Genomic DNA, 19,998 nt, shown 5'->3' with positions numbered 1-19,998 from the left:
CAGGAAGCAGTGTCCCTGTGGCTGGTACTGTCTCTCCCCGAGGCTGAGCTCCACTGAAATCACGAGTGGGCCAGGTGAGCCCAGGCCTGAAGAGGAATTTCTGTCACCCACCTGCTGCAGAACCTCAGACCAGCCTCGGAAGCGACCACTGTCTCTCTCCTGAGCTATTTCTCTTGCTCACTTCAGAGCCCATCTGATGAACAATCTTCCTCCAAGTATGTTTTATGATTGCAAACAGCGAACCTCAACCCTAACAGGTTTAGGAATCACACAGTATCCCTCTAAGATGACTCCACACCTATATGAACTGATCCGTTATATGGCGATGCCACAGTTTTTCTTGTGGAGGGCAGTTTACAGCTGCAGCCATATGCAGTCCTGCTTTGTTGTAAGTGAAACGGTGAACAGGAGTTTCCAACAGCGGGGCAAAAAGATCCAAGCTGTACTTTGGGAGAAATAATGTATTGATAAAGCGTTAGATGCTGTAGGCACAGAACAGCCTAGAAACACGGAAGCCATCCATCCACAAGAGTAGCACAGGTGGAAGGGGGGGGGATCCCAGGCAAGGATGAGAGAATACCTTGAGGGACCTTGCAGGTGAGCTGGTGGGGACAGTGCGGGAGAACAGGGGCCCACACACTTCAGTAAATATTGCCCTGAAACTCTGAGAGGCTTAGGAAAATCTCTGCACAGCTGGAAGCTGAAGACTGTCCTAAGCTCTGCAGAAATGGCTATACTGATATTGTGACATCAATACTGCTAAACCCCTGTAAAAATTAAACTGTGCAAGTGTCATCATACCGTCAAGGAGAAAGTTCTTTAAATTCATAGTTTAATTCAAATGTAAAAAAAAATAGTTAAACCCAAGAAGTATAATAAAAAAAGGTTTTTAGGGCTTCCCTCGTGGCGCAGCGGTTGAGAGTCCGCCTGCCAATGCAGGGCACATGGGTTCGTGCCCCAGTCCAGGAAGATCCCACATGCCGCAGAGCGGCTGGGCCCGTGAGCCATGGCCGCTGAGCCTGCGTGTCCGGAGCCTGTGCTCCGCAACGGGAGAGGCCACAACAGTGAGAGGCCCGAGTACCGCAAAAAGAAAAAAAAAACGTTTTTATTCAACCACAAATACAATCAGAAACACTGCAGTCTAATCCAACAACAAAAAAGTGAAAATTAGTTATTCAAGTTCAACAATTAAGAACAAATGGGTTTTAATTACACATAAGACCACCTGTACCTAAACTACCTACTACTTACAAGGATTACTGCTCACAAGGAACTTATTTTTGGAGTCCAAGGTGACAGCTATGGAGTCAGGAAACTTGAGCGCCATTCAGGGCACACAAACAGGCAGACCAATTAGAAGTCGGCGAATAGCTTTCAGCTCAGAAAATGATTATGTGAACAGGAACATACATGTCCCAGAGCCCCGTGGTCATCAGCATCGCCCTAGATGACATCTGTTGCTTTACTCTTCTTGTGATCTGGGTAGCAGGAGAGGGAGCCACACCCGAGGCCAGCGTGAGCAGGGGACCAGCAGGAGAAGTGCCTTTGTCACCTGTGACCTTGGTGACCCGGCCTCCCAAACCACAAGTCAGACCAGCAGCACGTGTAAATAAACAGGCCCTCAGTCAAAGAATAAACACAAAGCTTTCAGCAGCAAAGGCCAGCTGGCTTTCGGCAACTCAGCAAACAAAGCAGTTCTGAAACTGGATTTCCAGATCCCACCGCCTGACCTATAAGCTGTGGTGGTTCTCAATGATATTCAAAACTGGATGCATGGCGAACGTTCAAAATGCATCCCCCCCCCTCAAATACTTCCTATTCGCGAGATGTCTTCTCCTATCTTGACTATTAATTTGCTATCCGAATTAAACATGTCATTCCCCACTGGCAATTTTCCCGTGTTTTAAATTCTTTTACTTAGGCAAATGTGTGAAATAAAAAAATAACTGAAAGCATTCAATTCTGAAACCAACGATTTTCAGCGACAACACTAGCAAACCAAGCAGGCATGTGTCATCAACAAGAAATTCTGAGGATAACGTGATCAACGGGATGATCTACCGAAAACCATGACTTTCCCTGGGGGTGACTTTCAAATGTCACAGCTTCCAAACCAGCAGCGCCTCAGTCACCAGCATGGAGCGTGCCCTTGATTCACATAGTTTCGGGAAGTCCAACAGTCCTTTAAAACAATGAAGCGTTTAACATCTGAACTCCAAGAAAGTATGTTTCATGTCAAAGAAACATTTTGCAGGTCATACGAACGTAGTGCTTGTTGATACGATGTTCCAGAACAGCTGTGCCTCAGGGAATGTTCATTGAGGTGAATGTGACTGCCCAGGGACTTGCGGGAGAAGCGCAGATGTCACCAGGACGGTCCTACTGGAAGACTACACTGTACACTACAGAAGGCCTAGAAATATCCCCGTGTTCTAAAACTGCTCTTCAGCAGATGCTAATACCATGTGCCCAGGCAACTAGCAAGCCCATATTTCAGACGTTTGAGAGGATCCTGCCTAGAAAGCCCCACGTAAATATTTTGAAAGTCATGGAGTAAGCTGGTGATAGAAGAGTCAAAATGAGCTGTGATTAAGGGACCATCAAATTACTATTTTAGGAGCTAGAGCTAGTAAGCATTTTACCAGATTCCAGAAGCTAATGGCCTGCAATGTTTTATATATTTGGGGACACAATTAGATTAAGTTGTTGCATTTCTGGCCCTCCTCCTTCTTTTATTCCTGCTAAATAATGGGCTTTTCCTTATGCTAAGAGTAAAAAACCCACAGAATTATCTGGAACATGCAACACATACCAAAATAACTACCAAATATAGAAATTATTAAATCTTAAGTTACTCCATATTTCCTTCAGTATGGCAGCTAATTAATTTTGCTCTTTTGTTACAAAACTCTAAAAGCAGAGAATTCGTGTTCAATGAAATAGTTCATAATAACATCAATAAAATTCTAGATGGAGGGCTTCCCTGGTGGCACAGTGGCTGAGAGTCCACCTGCCGATGCAGGGGACACGGGTTCGTGCCCCGGTCCGGGAAGATCCCACATGCCGCGGAGTGGCTGGGCCCGTGGGCCATGGCCGCTGAGCCTGTGCGTCCGGAGCCTGTGCTCCGCAACGGGAGAGGCCACAGCAGTGAGAGGCCCGCGTACCACACACACACACACACACACAAAAACCCCATAAATTCTAGATGGAGAAGTTTCCACACAGAAGTAGACAACGAAAGTATTTTAAAATCAAGACATGCTCTAACCTATCTTAAATACGATGCAATTTCATTTTTTAAAAAATCAATGGTGTTCCATCAATCTTTGATACTCAACATGGGAAATGTAGAAAAATAAGTCATCTACCATGGACAGAACTTGGCAGGCTGCGTCAGCACCCATTCAACAGTGATCACACTTACAGGAGTAGGTGTTGACTGCATACAATAAAAATTTCTGGATTTCTAGTCTAAAATTGTAAGACATAATTCCTTTTCCACTTTCTTGACTTTGAAAATAAATCCACAACTGTAGCAGGTGGAATGCAGGCACAATGGTGCAGAGTGGTTCCCAAAGATGCTATAGGTGTCCTCAGAAGCCCAGTCACAGCCACATAAGGACACATTACTCCTCCTTTTCACGGCACTCCTGCCCACCGAAGATATATTCAGAACTGCACTGTGCTATCGAAAAAAATTCATTACTAAGTAAAAATGCTGGTATTATGCATTGTCACATATACTATGCCTGTCTGGATAAACGCTGTTCTACTGCAAGTCTTCTATTGTAGCTTCAAGATGAAACGGTCAAACTATAGTAATATCACTGTAACTGTATAAGAGACACTCCCTCCATAATTGTAATAAAAATGCCAAGTCTTTATCAATTTATTGGTCTAGCAGACAAGAACCAAAAAAGATGGTAATTGTGACCATTTAAAAGGACCCAACATAACATTTCAAATGAAAAAAAAAAATTTGAGTTGCTTGTAATTACTCATTGAAAGTGGTCAACTGTTAATAAATAAGAAACAGACAAATAAACATGATCTTTAGAGCTAATAGTCTCACTAATCTTTTTTTTTTGCGGTATGCGGGCCTCTCACTGTCGTGGCGTCTCCCGTTGCGGAGCACAGGCTCCGGACGCGCAGGCTCAGCGGCCGTGGCTCATGGGCCCAGCCACTCCGCATCGTGTGGGATCTTCCCAGACCTAGGCACAAACCCATGTCCCCTGCATCGGCAGGCGGACTCTCAACCACTGCGCCACCAGGGAAGCCCAGTCTCACTAATCTTAAGCAGGTTAATTAAGCTTGTTGAAACTAAGTCTTCCCCATTTGTAAAACACATATCAATAATGCCTACTTCTTAGGTTGGTAAAAAAAATAATGATAAAAATGGGCAAAAGACCTGAATAGACATTTCTCCAGGTGACATACAAATGGCCAATGGGTACACGAAAAGATGCTCAACATCACTAATCATGGGGGAAATGCAAATCAAAACTACAGTGAGATACCACCTCATACCTGTTGGGATGGCCATCATCAAAAACCAGAAACAAGTGTTGGTAAGGATGTGGAGAAACTGGAACCCTTGTGCACTGTTGGTGGGGAAGTGAATTAGTGCAGTCACTATGGAGAACAATATGGAGGTTCCTAAAAAATTTTTAAATAGAACTACCATATGAGCCAGCAATCCCAATTCTGAGTATATATCCAAAGAACTGAAAGCAGGATCCTGAAGACATATTTGCACACCTATGCTCATGGCGGTCTATTTCTACAGCCAAGAGGTGAAAGCGATCCAAGTGTCCATCCATGCATGAATGGATAAATAAATGTGTGTGGTGTATACACAGAGTGGAATATCATTCAGCTTTAAAAAGGAAGGAAATCCTGCCATTTGCAACAACATGGATAAACTCTGAAGGCATTATGCTCAGTAAAATAGCCAATCACAAAAAGACAAATCCGTATGATTCTACTTACATGAGACGCCTAAAGTCGTCAAATTAATAAAAGAAGAAAGTAGACGGGTGATGGCCAGAGGCTGCGGGAGGGGAACAGGAGTTGTTTACCAGGTGCAGTTTCAGTTTTGCAACATGAGAATGCTCTAGAGATGGTTGTACAACAACGTGGATACACTTAACACTACTATACTATACACTGAAAAATGGAAAATATGGTAAATGCTATATTATGTGTTTTTTACTACAATTAAAAGTATTTTTTAAAGATTCTACTAAATGTAATAATATACTTAATATGTCTGGCACCTAACAGACACCGAAAAATAGTAATTATAGGACAAGAAGCATCATAGTGCAGTGCGAGATCCAAAATGTCGGGACTGGGGAAGCCCTGACTGGTCCTTGTGAGCCCAGTGACCCAGGAGGAAAAAAGGTCGAGGTCAAGGCAAACAGCTCACTGGAAATAATAAGAATCCCTTCCGTGGGCACAGGGAGTATTTCCAAGAAATACTGAGATGTCAAAACAGGCCCAGCAGTGACCTGTATCTTCCTCCCCGTACCCGCCTGGCCCTCCTTCCTCCCAGCATCCCTCCCGCCCCTGTGATAAGCTGACATCCCGGCTGCCCTTGGAGAGGGGAAGGGAGCCATGTCCCTCACTCCTGGCCTGTGGGGCAGTCCCACCTGGCCACCTGCGGTCCTTTCCAACACAAGCTGTGTGTCCCCCACTCTCTCAAGTCCCTCCTGCTGGACAGAAAGTGGCCACTGATGGAGACCCGAGAGGATGACTGAATCCCAGGCCTGGACCACCCACTTCCTGAGGGCCGGTTACACGGTGGGGAGGTGAAATCCTATCTGTACCCAGGCAGTCAGATTCAGTCCCCTTAGGCAGGAACCCAACACATCGCTACCTGAAATACCAGCAATCGTGAGGCAGAACGGACAGAAATGAGTACATCTGGACGCGCCGCGAACTCTCTGGACTCGGACGCACCTCTATGAATTGAAGTGCAGTAGTCAAATAAGAGAGGGGCAACACCGGGTTTGATATTACCTAGTGGGCAGCAAAAAATCTCTAAACGCTTTAGAGCAACAATGTTCTGTGGTCAAAGAGAAACTGCAGAAGTAGATGGACTGGCAGAGGGGATGCAGGGATGCACAGCATCACAGTGTCCACGGTCAAGTGGACATGGTCCCGGTGGCCCAGCACGTCCACCGGGGCACACTGTGGACTGACGGGTGAAGGCAGTTTAGGATTTGACACCTGACATTTTATAACAATTAAATATTCATTCAAATTACAAAACTGGGTGGGGGGTGGCCAGAAAGGGAAATGGTCCCTAGAAAGCACACAAATCTGAAAGGCTTTCCTTGCAACCAGGCAGGTGGCAGGTGAATCTCACATAGGGCTCCTTCATGGTCAGTGTTCTCTAATCTTTACTCCCAGCTGGTCACTGTGCGGATGCCCATGAACTGCAGGGGTGTTGGGCGGAGAGAGCACAGTCTACTGTGGTATAGAGTTCAGAGCCCAACAGGGCAGGGAAATCTGTAAGCTAACAGAAGTAGAAAGAGCTGAAAAGATTAAAGGATGTTCATAGATGGAAAGACGCATGTAGAGACTCCAGGAGCGTACGGAACTTGGATAGTGAATGTACAAGATTCACAGATTGCTTAAAAAATAAATACAGAAAATAAAAGAATTCTGGCCCAGATCATGAAAACTAAAGTTGTATAAGGACAGAAAATGTTACTCTGAGTCAGAGGCCTGAGATCTAAAAGCAGTCTTACATGGAAACAACCTAAATGTCCATTGACAGATATATGGATAAAGAAGATGTGGTGCATATATACAATGGAATATTACTGAGCCATAAAAAAGAATGAAATAACGCCATTTGCAGCAACAGGGATGGACCTAAAGATTGTCATACTAAGTGAAGTAATTCAGAGAAAGACAAATGTCATATGATATCACTTATGTGTGGAATCCAAAATATGACACAAATGAACTTATCTACAAAGCAGAAACAGACTCACAGACATAGAGAACAGACTTATGGTTGCCAATGGGGAGGGGGTGGGGAAGGGGCAGAGTGGGAGTTTGGGATTAGCAGATGTAAGCTATTACATATATTCAAAAGGATGGATCAACAACAAGGTCCTACAGTAGAGCACAGAGAACTACATCCAATATCCTGTGATAAACCATAATATAAAAGAATATGAGAAAAAGAATGTGTATGTATGTATAACTGAATCACTTTGCTGTACAGCATAAATTAACACTGTAAATCAACTATACTACAATAGAAAAATAAAATAAAACCAGTCTTATTTTAAGAGCAGGAAAATAAATGCTTTACAGCAGTGCTTATTGTTCCTTTTGTATATCTAGCTAAAAGTTTATAAAAGTATATCTAGCATATAAACCCCAACAAATTGACTTCCCGCAAGAACCAGGAAAGCACACACGAAACCACACATGGAACAGCAAACAAGATCACGTTCTCAATTCATGAAATGCGGAAAACTTAACCAGAAAAAAAAAACACTGATCCATGTCTTAACATTTTAGGGGGACTGTCTGCTTTCTAATTAACATATAAAAATATCTATAATACAATATACCAACACCTTGGTTTTCTAATTATTTAATCTTTTACCTATTTGAAGAGGCACACACACAGGTAAACCATATATACAACACATACACATTTATGCACAGACTTATATGTACATACGTATACACATACAGAACATGTATTCACACACACATACAGAGTAACTTATTTCTCAATCCTCTTAGTTACACCTTCCTAGTAATTCACGAGAAGTTATGAGAGCTGGAGAGTTAAAGTGTTACCCATGCCCCTAACTTCTATCTGTCAGAACGAAGCCAGGGCAAACCGAATAAATTTTGTACTCAGTTCAGGCCTCCTGATGGGGTCTGACACTGCGGTGTCAGCTCCACCCAGGAGCCCCTCTGCAGAAACGGCAGGTCCCTGGGCATCGTCTGACCTGCTTCCTCACATGATGCTGACTTAACTAAACCAACCCTACATCCTGACACCGTGGTGAGTGTGGGGGGGGTCGGGGGGGGACAGTGATAAGAAACAGGGATGTGGAGAATGTATAAAACCAGTGCTTAAACAGGGCCAGGGCTTAACCAAGGCCATGGCTTAACCAGGACCCTGATGACCAGGAGAGGTCAGGATGCTGCATGGGGATGGCTGAAGCCACTCATTGGCCCATGGCCTTTAAAGCCTGTTGCTTACTTTAGGAGGTCCAACCGCCTGTCTCTCTAGTAACCCCCTGATTTCAACAATATGAACAACAGTCCAAGATATAAAAACACCTCATGCTATAGTCTTCACCAGCTCTGATCTGCAAATACGGACACTGTCTACAAAGGCTGCTATGGATTTTTTTTGTTTGTTTGTTTGTTTGTTTTTGCGGTACGCGGGCCTCTCACTGCTGTGGCCTCTCCCGTTGTGGAGCACAGGCTCCGGACGCTCAGGCTCAGCGGCCACGGCTCATGGGCCCAGCCGCTCCGCGGCATGTGGGATCTTCCCGGACCGGGGCACGAACCCATGTCCCTTGCATTGGCAGGCGGACTCTCAACCACTGCGCCACCAGGGAAACCCAATAGTGTCACATTTTAAAATGTGGTTTCATAGTGAGAAGCACTAAAAATATACTTTAAAAAAAATCAGAATTGGATATCCACTATTGAGAAAGTATTACTGAACAGAGAGAATAATGGTCTAATGTGTTAAATTTCCCCAAATTATTGTTTATTTTTGGTGCATATTACTGAAAAGCAAAGTAATACAAGTCTTGCCTACTATTAAAGTACCACAAAAGGGGTCATTTCACAAGACATATGAATATGAAATCATCACACCATACACCTTAAATATATACAACTGTATTTGTCAATTTTATCTCAGTAAAAAAAGAGCCTCAGTTTTGAGGGGACACCGGGTAGTCAGGACACACAGCCAGGGCCCTTTGTAAACCTACGAAACTCACTGAGAGGGGTCTTTTAAAGATTTCCACTGTCTGAGCTGTAATGCCTTTTATTTTTATTTTTTTAACATCTTTATTGGAGTATAATTGCTTTTCATTGTTGTGTCAGTTTCTGCTGTATAACAAAGTGAATCAGCTATATGTATACATATATCCCTATATCCCCTCCTTCTTGTGCCTCCCTCCCACCCTCCCTATCCCACCCGTCTAGGTGGTCACAAAGCCCCGAGCTGATCTCCCTATGCTATATGCAGCTGCTTCCCACTAGCTAGCTATTTTACATTTGGTAGTGTATATATTTCCATGCCACTCTCTCACTTCGTCTCAGCTTACCCTTCCCCCTCCCTGTGTCCTCAAGTCCATTCTCTATGTCTGCGTCTTTTTTCCTGTCCTGCCCCTAGGTTCGTCAGAACCTTTTAAACTTTTTTTTAGATTCCATATATATGTTAGCATTACAAGGTGAAGTAAGTCAGAAACAGAAAAACAAATACCGTATGTAACGCCTTTTAAATCAAGAGTCCTTTCCTTGGAGTAGGCACAGAAACCATCCTATTTACTTCCTAACAGCTGTGTCCCAGTTAACGGATGCCGGGGTTGGGGGTGCTTTATTCCTCGGCAGCCACTTAAGGACGTGGAAACACCCTCCACCCCCCATCAGCCTTCTCTCTCAAATAATCTGTACGCTTCAACCCCAACTCAAATGAAAAGGGAAAGAAAAAGAAGTTCATAAGAGTTTGGGATTAGCAGATGTAAACTATTATAGAGAATACATAAACAACCAGGTCCCCCTGTAGAGCACAGGGAATTGCTGATATTCTCAATATTCTGTGATAAACAATGGAAGAGAACAAGACCATACACACACACACACACACACACACACACACGTATAACTGAATCAACTTGCTGCACACCAGAAATTAGCACAACATTGTAAATCAGCTATACTTCAATAAAATTTTTAAAAAAAAGAAGTCCATAAGTGTTTACTTACTATTCAGTATATCCAAATCAGGCATTTTTAAAAGACCAACTTATAATTTGAGTGCCTCTGAGACACCTCAACCTATATTTTACATTTTCACATTTCATATGTCCCTTAATTTACGTTAAGGTTGCATTTTTGAAGTTAAATTGTAAAACTTTACTACCTACTGCTTCCGATACATCTAAAGAGTATTAAAAATTACTCAAGGAACAAATGTAACTGAAGTTGATTTCAGTTTTTGCAACACAAATGGTAAAACCACTTCTTAAAACAGTGTTCAAAACAAGCCCCCGGTTTTTAATTTGTTTTTTGAGGTGATGGAGTTGTGGTTATGATTTTTTTTTGATTCTACTTTATTTTATTTTTGGCTCTGTTGGGTCTTCATTGCTGCACGCAGGCTTTCTCTAGTTGTGGTTCGTGGGCTCTAGAGCGCAGGCTCAGTAGTTGTGGCGCACGGGCTTAGTTGCTACGCGGCATGTGGGATCTTCCTGGACCAGGGCTCGAACCTGTGTCCCCTGCATTGGCAGGTGGATTCTTAACCACTGTGCCACCAGGGAAGCCCCTTAAGACTCTACTTCTGTAGAGCAGTTTTAGGTTCACAGAAGAACTGAAAGGAAGGTACCAAGATTTCTCATATACGCGCTGCCCACACGTGCGTGAATTTCCCTCGTCACCCTCCCCACCAGATGAGACATTTGTTACAATGTTACAACTGATCCCAGTACAGGACACATCATAGTCACCCAAAGTCCATGGTTTACCTTAGGGCTCACCCTTGGGCTTGGACAAATGTACAGTGACATGTATCTACCATCTTACTATCATACAGACTATTTTCACTGCCCAAAAAATCCACTGTGGTGCATATATCTTTTCAAATTATAGTTTTCTCCAGATATATGCCCAGGAGTGGGATCGCTGGATTATATGGTAACTCTACTTTTAGTTTTTAAGGAACCTCCATACTGTATGTATCTGAAGAAAACGAAAACACTAATTCCAAAAGATACACACACCCAAATGTTCACAGCAGCATTATTTACAATAGCCAAGACATGGAAGCAACCTAAATGTCAACGGACAGAGGACTGGATAAAGAAGTTGTGGTACATATATACAAATGGAATAATACTCAGCCATAAAAAAGAAGGAAATAATGCCACTTGCAGCAACATGGATGGACCTAGAGATTATCATACTGAGTGAACTAAGCCAGACAAAAAAAGACAAGTATCATATGATATCACGTATATGTGGAATCTAAAAAAATGATACAAATGAACTTATTTACAAAACATAAACAGACTCACTCACAGACAGAAAACAAACTTATGGTTACTGAAGGTGAAAGGTTGGTGGAAGGGATAAATTAGGAGTTTGGGATTAAAATATACATACCACTATATATAAAATAGATAATCAACAAGGACCTACTGTATAGCACAGTGAACTATACTCAGTATCTTGTGGGTGTGTATATATATATATGTATATATATATATACATACACACACACATACATATATCTTGTATATATATATATATAACTGAATCACTTTATTGTAGACCTAACACAACATTGTAAATCAACTATATTTCTGAAAAAAAATTTTTTTAAAGTATCTTTGATTTAAAAAAAAGATTTCTCTGTGATCCACCTATTCATCCCTACCTCTTCCCCCTACCCACCACTCCCAGGTATTTTTATTGAAAAAGAAATGTAACCCAGAAGCATTGGAATTTCAATTTAAGGACAGAATTCTGATTTGATTATATGAGTTACTTAAAATTAGCATGACCAACACTGCCACTTTTGCTAGACTTTTATTGTACTGCTACCAACATACAGTATCCCTTCTATCATTCCTAATTAGTATGTCTTCCAGTGAAATCAATAATATAAAAGGTTGATGGTGGTATTATATCATTCACTGCCGATTAATTTATTGGTTTCCAAATTCCATACTCATTTATTACATGATAAAGAGTATAGTTTAACTGACTTATAAATCATAAATGTTTGAAATATATAATATATAAACCATGTGATTCATGGTTTCTTTATAATGATACTGATATCCAATTCTCCTAATAGACTGGTGTATATATTCATGTTTGCAAAAATGGGGTGAGGGGGTCTCTACCCTGTACCTGGTGAAGGTCGTAGTATTCCCACAATTCCCCCAATGAGGAGTCTTGGGCTCTGGATTTTATCACCACTCAACAGAACTAAAAAAGTAGAAAATGCCATGCAACCAGGGTATCTACTTAACATACCCTGAGGTTGAGTTTTTTATCTGCTTTATTTCAACATCTCATCATTATACCCTGAATAGGCTGGCTCAATCTACCACACTTATTTTAAAATGTGTTGACCTCTTTCTATCTTCAAATTAAACTTTTATTTTTCCTAAAACATGGAGACTAGAATCTCTACAGGAATTTTATACCAATAACCAAATATAATGTATCCTTTTGATTTTCAAAAGGAAAAAAGTTCTCTGAGTCTATACATCATTTTGTACACTTTAAAAGGGCAACAAAAGTTTATTCAAAGAGCGTTGCTGGTACCGGGTATAGAGTGGTCAAAATTACTTGAAGCTTCTCCTATGTTAATACTTACTCACTGTAAGCTTGCCTGTGGTTTTCTTATTTCTCTGTGATTTATCCTGAGGAAACTGGAAAGATGACTCATCCTTCACCACTGAGTCATCAATGATCCTGCTTCTTCTGTTCACCTGCTCTCACTTATTTCCTAACCATCGTCCTTATTTCTAAAGCTTTATTATATAAAACAATTTATATTATATAAAACCTACTTAAAGACTACATTTATTTTAAAAATCATTCAATTAAAATAGAATGATTCATTGTATTTTCAAATATTATTCAAAATAGTTTTCAAATATTATTCGAAAGAAGATATATTTCCAGCTTTTATTAAGGAGTTACTTCTAAAATAATGGTAACTGTGTAAAATAGCCACAAGAAGCTAAGAATTCATTTCAGCGACAATTATGCTAAGAAATCTCAAAGCTTTTTTCTAAATGAAATTAATTATATTTTAATGGGAGAAAAGCACTAAACAGAAGTGCTTCAGTCAAACTGTTTCCAAAAGAAGAGGTTCAGATTTCCTTGTTTCTTTGCCTTTATAAAGCTGAGTATGCAACGCCATTAAGGATATCAGAGCTGAGGCAGAACATTTAAAGGTAGATCCGTGCAGTACAGACTTGTTTCAAGCAACACCTCCTAACCATGCCTTCCCAGTTTAAAATGAACCAATCAATAAACAACATTGTGAAAAGGGCAGAAAGAAATTATCAAGCTAACAACTCCCCAAAACGTAAAGAAAATATGTAAATCGCCAGTGGGGTGGGTGGTCTAAATAAGGATACAGCGTGCATTCTGCACTGAGACGTCACACTGTCAGCACACCTTTTATCATGTTAACAATAAGCTACAGGTGGTTCAAGGAGGAACAATCACTTATCTCCTGTCTGCCCTCCAGAAGCCATCCACAAAATTTAACTGTCGTACTAAAACGGTAAGCCTAAAAGCTTGCAGAAGTTTTTCAAATAAATCCTTATTACATTTGCATGTATATTTGCATGTATATTTTCATGTACTTCAAACATGTTTGCTAAAAAATAAAACTCACTAAATCCTTTACTTAAATTTAACATATAATTTTGATGGATTTTGCCCCTGAGATCACAGAAGAATAACTGCAAACACGGTAGCAAAACAATAGTCTACTTGGTCTCCGTAGAAGCTGGCTGCAGGAATCCTGGAATATTTAATCCTTCCAGGCCACTCAGCTTTCTCAAGTCGTTTAAATCAAGCACATTTACAAACTGTCCGAGTATAGACTGGTTTGCTCTTAATAATTCAATAAAGTAATTTGAATGAAGTCAGAGAATACTAAAGTATTCAAGATTTAAAATATGTTTTAGAGAAGGAAGCATAAAATCCATTTTCTAAAGATTTTTAAAGTAGCCATTCAGCAACGAAATGTCATAACAGGAAGCATTATTCAAACAGTTACAAATGTTCAACCCAAACGAAGGCAGGATAAACAGAAATTTTCCCCTGGGTTTAGAAATATCTCATTCGCCTGCTGGCCTTTTGGATCGTACTGGACATCAGCATCCACTTGAATAAAACAGGAGTGTAAGGGGTTCGCCGGTAAAAGAAATTGTACTCAGCAGTAAAATGTTGCTTAGCCTTCACTCACAGGCATGTAAGACAGAGCCCTGTTAAGTGCGACCATCATCGTTTTCCACCACCTATACGCAGGCCTATTATATCAATGAGATGCTACGTCGAATTTTAAGTAAAAATGAGCGTTTCTTGCGGAATTCGGCTGCCAGAATCTGCTCCACGTTGGGCTTGGCTTGTCAGCCACATCTTGTGAGGGGTATTGCGAGCGGCTGGGGGTGAAGGGCGCAGGATGAAACTAGCCCGAGCTTCCACTCACTTTCCCAATTTCCCAAATGAGGACGGAGTGTGATCTGCCCGAGGGAGCAGATCCGCCTCTGCGCACGAGGCGCTGCGGGCGGGCCCAGAGGGTCCTCAGGTGTGCGGAGCGCGGCTGGCGTCTGCCAACGCGACCACAGAGGCTTAAGGGGGCGGGGGGAGGGGCAGCCCCACCGGGACCACCGCGCCCGGCCACGCGGCTGCGCTGCGTCCGTGTGCGGTGGACACTGACCAGCAGGTGCACAGCGACCCGCGGTCGGGTCTCAGGTACAGGCTGCGTCTCGATAGCCCTCATCGTCCCTGAGGAAGCCCCCAGGTAGGATGCGGGACTTGGGGGGGGAGGGTCCCCAGCTTAACCCTGTCACTGCCGCCCCGGCAGCCCACCCTCGCCGCGCAGAGTCTGCAACATCGTGATCGAGTGCAGGTCCTCGCCGGGTGTGGAGGCTGACGCTCACCGGCGCCCCAGACACCCTCCGTCCCCGGGAGCGGGCGGGCGCCGACGAGCCCACACCTTCCCGCTCCCGCCCCCCAGGCCACCGGGTGCGCCGCCAGCCGCGGGATCGAGCCCACCTCAGCGCAACGCCTCGCCAGCGCCCTGGCCGTGCCCACCAGCGCCAGGCCCCGTGCAAAGTTGGGCAGGTGGCACTTTGCGAACCTTTGGGGGCGGGGAGAGGACCGTGGGGACCTGGGGGCACCCGGACCCCGGGTAGGCGACCCCCCCAGCACGGCGCGGCCTCCAAGGCGCCCACTTCCTCCCCGCGCCCCAACCCGACCCCCACCCCGCCCCGGGCAGCGCGCTCGAGCGCGGGAAGGCGCCGACTTACGTCTCGGAATCGGTTCCACTGTCCGGCCTCCCGGTCGTACTGGGACACCGTGCTGAGCCATTGTTTGTCGTCCAGAAAATTGCCGCCGTCCGGCCGGCCCGCAGCCGCCGCCAGAGCCTGCGCGCACCAGGCGGCCGCGCACACGCACAGCACGGCTGGCGCCCGGAGCATCTGTGGACGGAGAAAGCGGGGCCGGTTCACACGAGGGCCCGGACCGCGCGTCTCGGCCGGGAGCTGGGTGGGGCGGGAGGAGGTCCGGCGCCAACCCCGTGGGCCGCCCGGCCCTGCCAGACGCACTGGACACGCTCCCGGAGCCGCTCCCGGTTCCCGTGGCCGCCGCCGACCCCGCGCGCCCGTGGCCACCCGCGGCCGCCGCTCGATCTGCGCGCCCCCTCGTCCTTCCCTCCCCCATCCACGCTCCCATTCCCCGCCCCGCCTCCCCGACCCCTCTCCCGTCCCGCCTCCTCCGGGCCCACCTTTCTCCCCGGATCCGAGCTGCTGGCGCTCCGGATGCGGCTCGGCTGGAAGCGGAGGACGCGGCGCCCGCGCGGACCCGCATCCGCCTCCCGCCCCCTCCGCACCGGCTCCGGCGCGGCCGCCGACCGGCCTCGCTCCCGGGAGCGCGGGGCTCGGGGCGCGCTCGGCACCGGGTCGCAAGCTGCACCGGGGCTCGCGGTCTCCCAGCCGCTGCCTTGCGGCTCCGCGCTGCGCAGCCGGAGAGGGACGCGAGCTGAGGACGACTCGGTGCGTCACCGTCCGGCTCCTCCGACTGCCCGCCCCGGGGGAAGCCGCCCGCGGGGCCTCGGGGCTGCGCCGGAGCCCAGAAAATTTTAGCTACGTGTGCGTGAACTTCATGTTAAAGGGCGGAAGTTCTTTTCCTATCCCTTCTTTTTTTAAGGAGAGAATCTTCACTACGTGGGGAGCGTGAGTCCGCCCCCATCCCTCACGTGCTGTACCTTATTCTCCTTTCATCAGAACGCCTTGGCTGCTGTAGTTTAGGACTTTAGGACTTAAACCGAATACTTAAAAGCCCAGTCTGTGTCTCCCTACTGCACCATGGAAGAGAGCTTTGAAACTCATTTTGCCTTCCAAATCTGCATTTATGACAAAATACTCGGCTCCCTCTGGCTTCTCCACCTATTCTAAATAAACTGGAAGGAAATCAGTCATTGGTCCCCTGTGAGCAGAATCTGACGAAGACAGACTCTCCCACAGACTTAGATGTAGGTGAAGTGAACATTATATGCATATCAGGAGATGCACGGAGGCTAAAACACTGCGATCACGTTCTGTATCTCTGTGTGAATCATTAGAGATTATTTCAGCCAGAAGTCCATCTCCCAAAGCTGTGACCTTTGAAAATGTCCTGGAGCTTCTGAAACTTGAGGAGCTATTTGAATAACAGCTGTACCTTCTCAAGTTCTCCGTTTCAATCTCATGTTACATTTGTGCAACATGTTTCAAACTATATTAAAAGAGGAGTCAGACATGATTAATTAACCCTGCTATTTTTTTAATACAGGACTTAAAAATGAATGTATAGTATGTAAAAATGAAAGAAAAAATCTGCTATTTTTTAACTCATAAAAAATTTTTTCCCCACCATTTCCACTCGAATGATAGCAAGGGGAGAACAAAAACAGAACCTACAATTGTAATTCATAGATGCACCGATTGATGTCAACACGTTTCAGATAACTTCGAGAACACTGATGTGTACTAATACTCCAAAGATGTGTGTTTGGGCCTCTACAGCTGGCCCTTTAGTTTAGAATGTTCTAATTCCTGCGCACCACATCATTAGATCATCCTTAGGTCAGCCCACTGCTATGGCCTCTTCCGGATGCCCTGTCCTTCAGCTGCCGGCACCCTAGCCTCACTGCTCCACTTCGAAATTGGAGGTACTTTACTCTCAATTCAATGAGAATATTTTAATATGCTTAAAAAACCTCATTCTTTTAAATTTAAATCTGATAGAAAAAGCACAGAAAGTGTGCTTTAGATGAAACTTGATGCACAGCAGAAGTAATTATTAAATTAAAAATGACCTTCCAGGGAATTCCCTGGTGGTCCAGTGGTTAGGACTCCGCTTCCACTACAGAGGCCCTGGGTTGGAGCCCTGGTCAGGGTTTCCCACAAGCTGCACCACATGGCCAAAAACAAACGAAAACAAAACTTCCAACCTCTAAGAAAGATGTGTGTTCTTTGCTACAGAATATTTGATTATTTGATGAGGGATAGTGCTGCAAACTCTCCCCCTTTCAGAATCCTTAGTGATCTGGATTTTAGCATGGTGATCGCCATCTGAAGCTAACATCACCTTCAGATAGATAGATATAGATATAGGTATAGTCTCCATTTACCCAAAATGCATGTATTTCACTGCTGAACCTCAGATGTTCATAGAATCTCTTCACATCTAGCTGTCACTGGCAACTTCCAAAAATGCAGCCCCACATGGACTGCTACCTACCAGCTGTAAAAATCTGTGGAAAAACTCACAGTGACAGTGGTACTTGTCTTGGGAGAAAAGCTTCCAATAGGGCATCAAACTCCAGATCTGATAGTGAGCAGGATTTACCAACAAAGTGCAAGTTTGAAATGGTGTGAGTCCAAAGAGGTAGAAGGAGGCTGTCTGCAGAGAATTTATGCGGGCCTGGCGCAGTCCAGTTCACCTCCCCCAACTGGCAAAACTAAACCCAAGCCTTCTTCCAAAGCCACAGGGAAGTCCCTTGTTTTGCTCCCTATGTAACTGAATGCGGCTTTCAAAATTTAAATAATCCAGAGAGAATTCACACTTCAGTTAACACCCGGGTTATCATTTAACACCTCCATGGGGGTTAATAGAAAGCTTGCTGTGAGCAAAGCACCACAGGGGAGAAAAAGGAAGAGAATTAAGTAGGCAGTGAGACATGGGAGGGGTAGCTGGGACCTTGCAAGTCAGAGTGGGGGATCCAGAGGGGAGTAATTCACTGCCTGCTTCCCAGTTGTGTTGAGAACCAGTGTAGGAATGGGAAAGGCTAGAAAAGCAGAAGAGGGGTGAGGTGTTTGGGGTGGGCAGAATAAGACACTGGTGCAGGACAGTACCGGACAGGGCTAGAGCTTGTTTTTGTGTTTCTGAACATGCTTTACAAAATCGGTCACAGCAAGACACAAGTCTTCAGATTCCCAGCCCCTTTCCTGTCGCTTCTGTCACCTCACGCCAATTAATAACTCATATACATCATGAACGGCCAACCTTGGGGTCACTCTGACCTTGAACTTGACCCAGAGGTCGAGTTTCTTTCTTATTTATTTATCCTTTTAACAATTCCTGTACTGAACACGAAGTTAATCCATCAACGAACACCTATTACAGAAGACGCTTGGCTTGGAATTTTTTTTTTTTGTATTAAGTCTATTTCTTCTCTAAGTTTTCTTACCCTCATTTTCAGATCTGCCACAATTCTAGAGAGAGAAATATTCAGCGTATAGTGACAAGAGGTCTCTTTCTAACCACCTTTGAGATTGGGATCTCTGAAGACGTTGGTGGAGCTCCATTTCTTCACTCACACACACACACACACACACACACACACACAGCCATCTTTCATTAGTCACTTTCTTTCTCGGCTACTGTAATAATCATCGCAAGGATGTACAGAAAAGGTCCGACACATCGCGCATCTCCCCGTGTCACGCGCTTTACAGGATGCCCTTTAGTCTTCGCAGACTGCCCATGACCCTGTTGTTAGTAAATACACAGGAATGGTTGTGAGGGACTGTGAACTTCTCCAGGGTGGTCGTGCTTCTCTGCTTCTAGGCCTTCTCTCTCTAAAGAAACTGCTGTTTTGATATTTTGTTTATGTTCTTTGGTTCCTCTCCTGTCCCCATCTTTCCTCCCCCGTCTGCTGTGCATTTCTTTTCATTTTCTTTTTTTTTGAATTTTATTTTATTTTATTTTTTATACAGCAGGTTCTTATTAGTCACCCATTTTATATATATTAGTGTATATATGTGAATCCCAATCTCCCAATTCATCCCACCACCACCACACCCACCTCCACTTTCCCCCCTTGGTGTCCATACGTTTGTTCTCTACATCTGTGTCTGTATTTCTGCCCTGCAAACTGGTTCATCTGTACCATTTTTCTAGGTTCCACATATATGCGTTAATATACGATATTTGTTTTTCTCTTTCTGACTTACTTCACTCTGTATGACAGTCTCTAGATCCATCCATGTCTCTACAAATGACCCAGTTTCGTTCCTTTTCATGGCTGAGAAATATTCCATTGTATATATGTACCACATATTCTTTATCCATTCTTCTGTCAATGGGCATTTAGGTTGCTTCCATGACCTGGCTATTGTAAATAGTGCTGCAGTGAACATTGGGGTGCATGTGTCTTTTTTTGTTGTTGTTTTGTTTTTTGCGGTACGCGGGCCTCTCACCGCTGTGGCGTCTCCCATTGCGGAGCACAGGCTCCAGACGCGCAGGCTCAGCAGCCACAGCTCACGGGCCTAGCCGCTCCGTGGCATGTGGGATCTTACCGGACCGGGACACGAACCCGTGTCCTCCGCATCGGCAGGCGGACTCTCAACCACTGCGCCACCAGGGAAGCCCTGCATGTGTCTTTTTGAATTATGGTTTTCTCTAGGTATATGCCCAGTAGTGGGATTGCTGGGTCATATGGTAATTCTATTTTTAGCTTCTCTGTTTCGGTCAGAGCTG

General features: G+C 44.5%; 1 protein-coding gene across 5 annotated transcripts in view; it reads right to left on the bottom strand.

The window, feature by feature from the left end:
- SPOCK3 (SPARC (osteonectin), cwcv and kazal like domains proteoglycan 3) overlaps positions 1–19,998 on the bottom strand; it is a 445,886-nt gene that overhangs the window by 423,888 nt on the left and 2,000 nt on the right. For 4 of the 5 annotated variants that reach the window (XM_007457383.1, XM_007457380.1, XM_007457381.1 and 1 more), the window contains one exon: positions 15,285–15,455. In XM_007457383.1, coding sequence (XP_007457445.1) covers positions 15,285–15,455 — 171 coding nt within the window. Of the gene's footprint in view, positions 1–15,280; positions 15,456–19,998 lie in introns of those variants that run through there. The other variant, XM_007457379.1, reaches the window with a different exon arrangement.

This window comes from Lipotes vexillifer, unplaced genomic scaffold (assembly GCF_000442215.2).
Source record: "Lipotes vexillifer unplaced genomic scaffold, Lipotes_vexillifer_v1.1 scaffold668, whole genome shotgun sequence".
Taxonomy (NCBI): Eukaryota; Metazoa; Chordata; class Mammalia; order Artiodactyla; family Lipotidae; genus Lipotes; species Lipotes vexillifer.
Note: the sequence above shows the minus strand (reverse complement) of the source record. Positions and strands in the feature narration are given on the sequence as shown.